A 1035-nucleotide genomic window follows, 5' to 3' on the forward strand; every position below is an offset into this window, starting at 1 on the left:
GCCTGAAGTGTCTGCATGCTCCTGTAATATGATATAATAACAAATAAATAAAAATGCTGAATTAATCTATAACAAGTTTTGTTTTGGATTGGATTCTAATAACAAAAAATTATAAATTAATTTCTGATCTTTTAAATTATTACAAAAATTATTTTTTATAATTTAATAAAATTTAATATTCTAAATTTATTAATTTTTTAAAAATAACTAAGAATTAATTATTTGTCATTTTTAAAAGATAAAATATTATGACTAATTTGTCCGATCCTTATTATTAAAAATTAATTGTCTATTATTTCAAAATATTAAAAACTAGTTTATCAAATATTATAATATAGACTAGTTTTTTCTGCTGATAAATAATTATTAGATAACAATTTGAAATATTACTCTAATATCTCTCTATATATATACAGGATATATGGCTTCTGAGTTTCCGTAATCACTACAATAATCACATCAGTCTATATCTAGGTCGTTGTTATCTATGCTTTATATTTATTTCTTTCCTTTTTTGATGGTACATCATGGTGATCTTTCAATGTTAAAGGGGGTCACATAATATTTGTATATATATATACCCCCCCAAAAACACATACCAAGATTGTTTATAACATGAACATGGAGGAGAGTGGCCGTTTGAATTCTTACAGGAGCAAATGGAAAATGCCCGTCTTTGTTTTCTTCAAAGATGCGAGGTATCTAAACTTTACCAAACATGTTTTCATGGCTTTATATTACTGTTGTGATTGCATTGTATGTTATGCAGGAATCACATAATAGAAGTATGTATAACAGTTACAATATAATTGCCATTATGCTACTGATTTTGTGGCATATAACGTTGTGTATTATTTTGTCTACCTTCTATACATAAACGATGCAACACATATGTTAATGTTTATTTGACGAAATAATTCTACAACTATCCTACATAGATATTAAAAAAAATATTTGCTTTGGTACGATGATAAATTCATATGTACCGATATGTTTAAAATATAGACAAACAATAATAAATTATGTGAAATTTAT

General features: G+C 24.8%; 1 protein-coding gene across 3 annotated transcripts in view; it reads left to right on the forward strand.

Moving 5' to 3' along the window:
* Window positions 579–1035, forward strand: part of LOC107611975 (protein DETOXIFICATION 43-like) — an 18774-nt gene continuing 18317 nt past the window's right edge. For all 3 annotated transcript variants that reach the window (XM_016313832.2, XM_021109692.1, XM_021109693.1), the window contains exon 1: window positions 579–698. In XM_016313832.2, the coding sequence (XP_016169318.1) occupies window positions 616–698 (83 nt within the window). In that variant the 5' untranslated portion in view covers window positions 579–615. The remainder of the gene's footprint in view (window positions 699–1035) is intronic.

This window comes from Arachis ipaensis, chromosome B08, assembly GCF_000816755.2.
Source record: "Arachis ipaensis cultivar K30076 chromosome B08, Araip1.1, whole genome shotgun sequence".
NCBI lineage: Eukaryota > Viridiplantae > Streptophyta > Magnoliopsida > Fabales > Fabaceae > Arachis > Arachis ipaensis.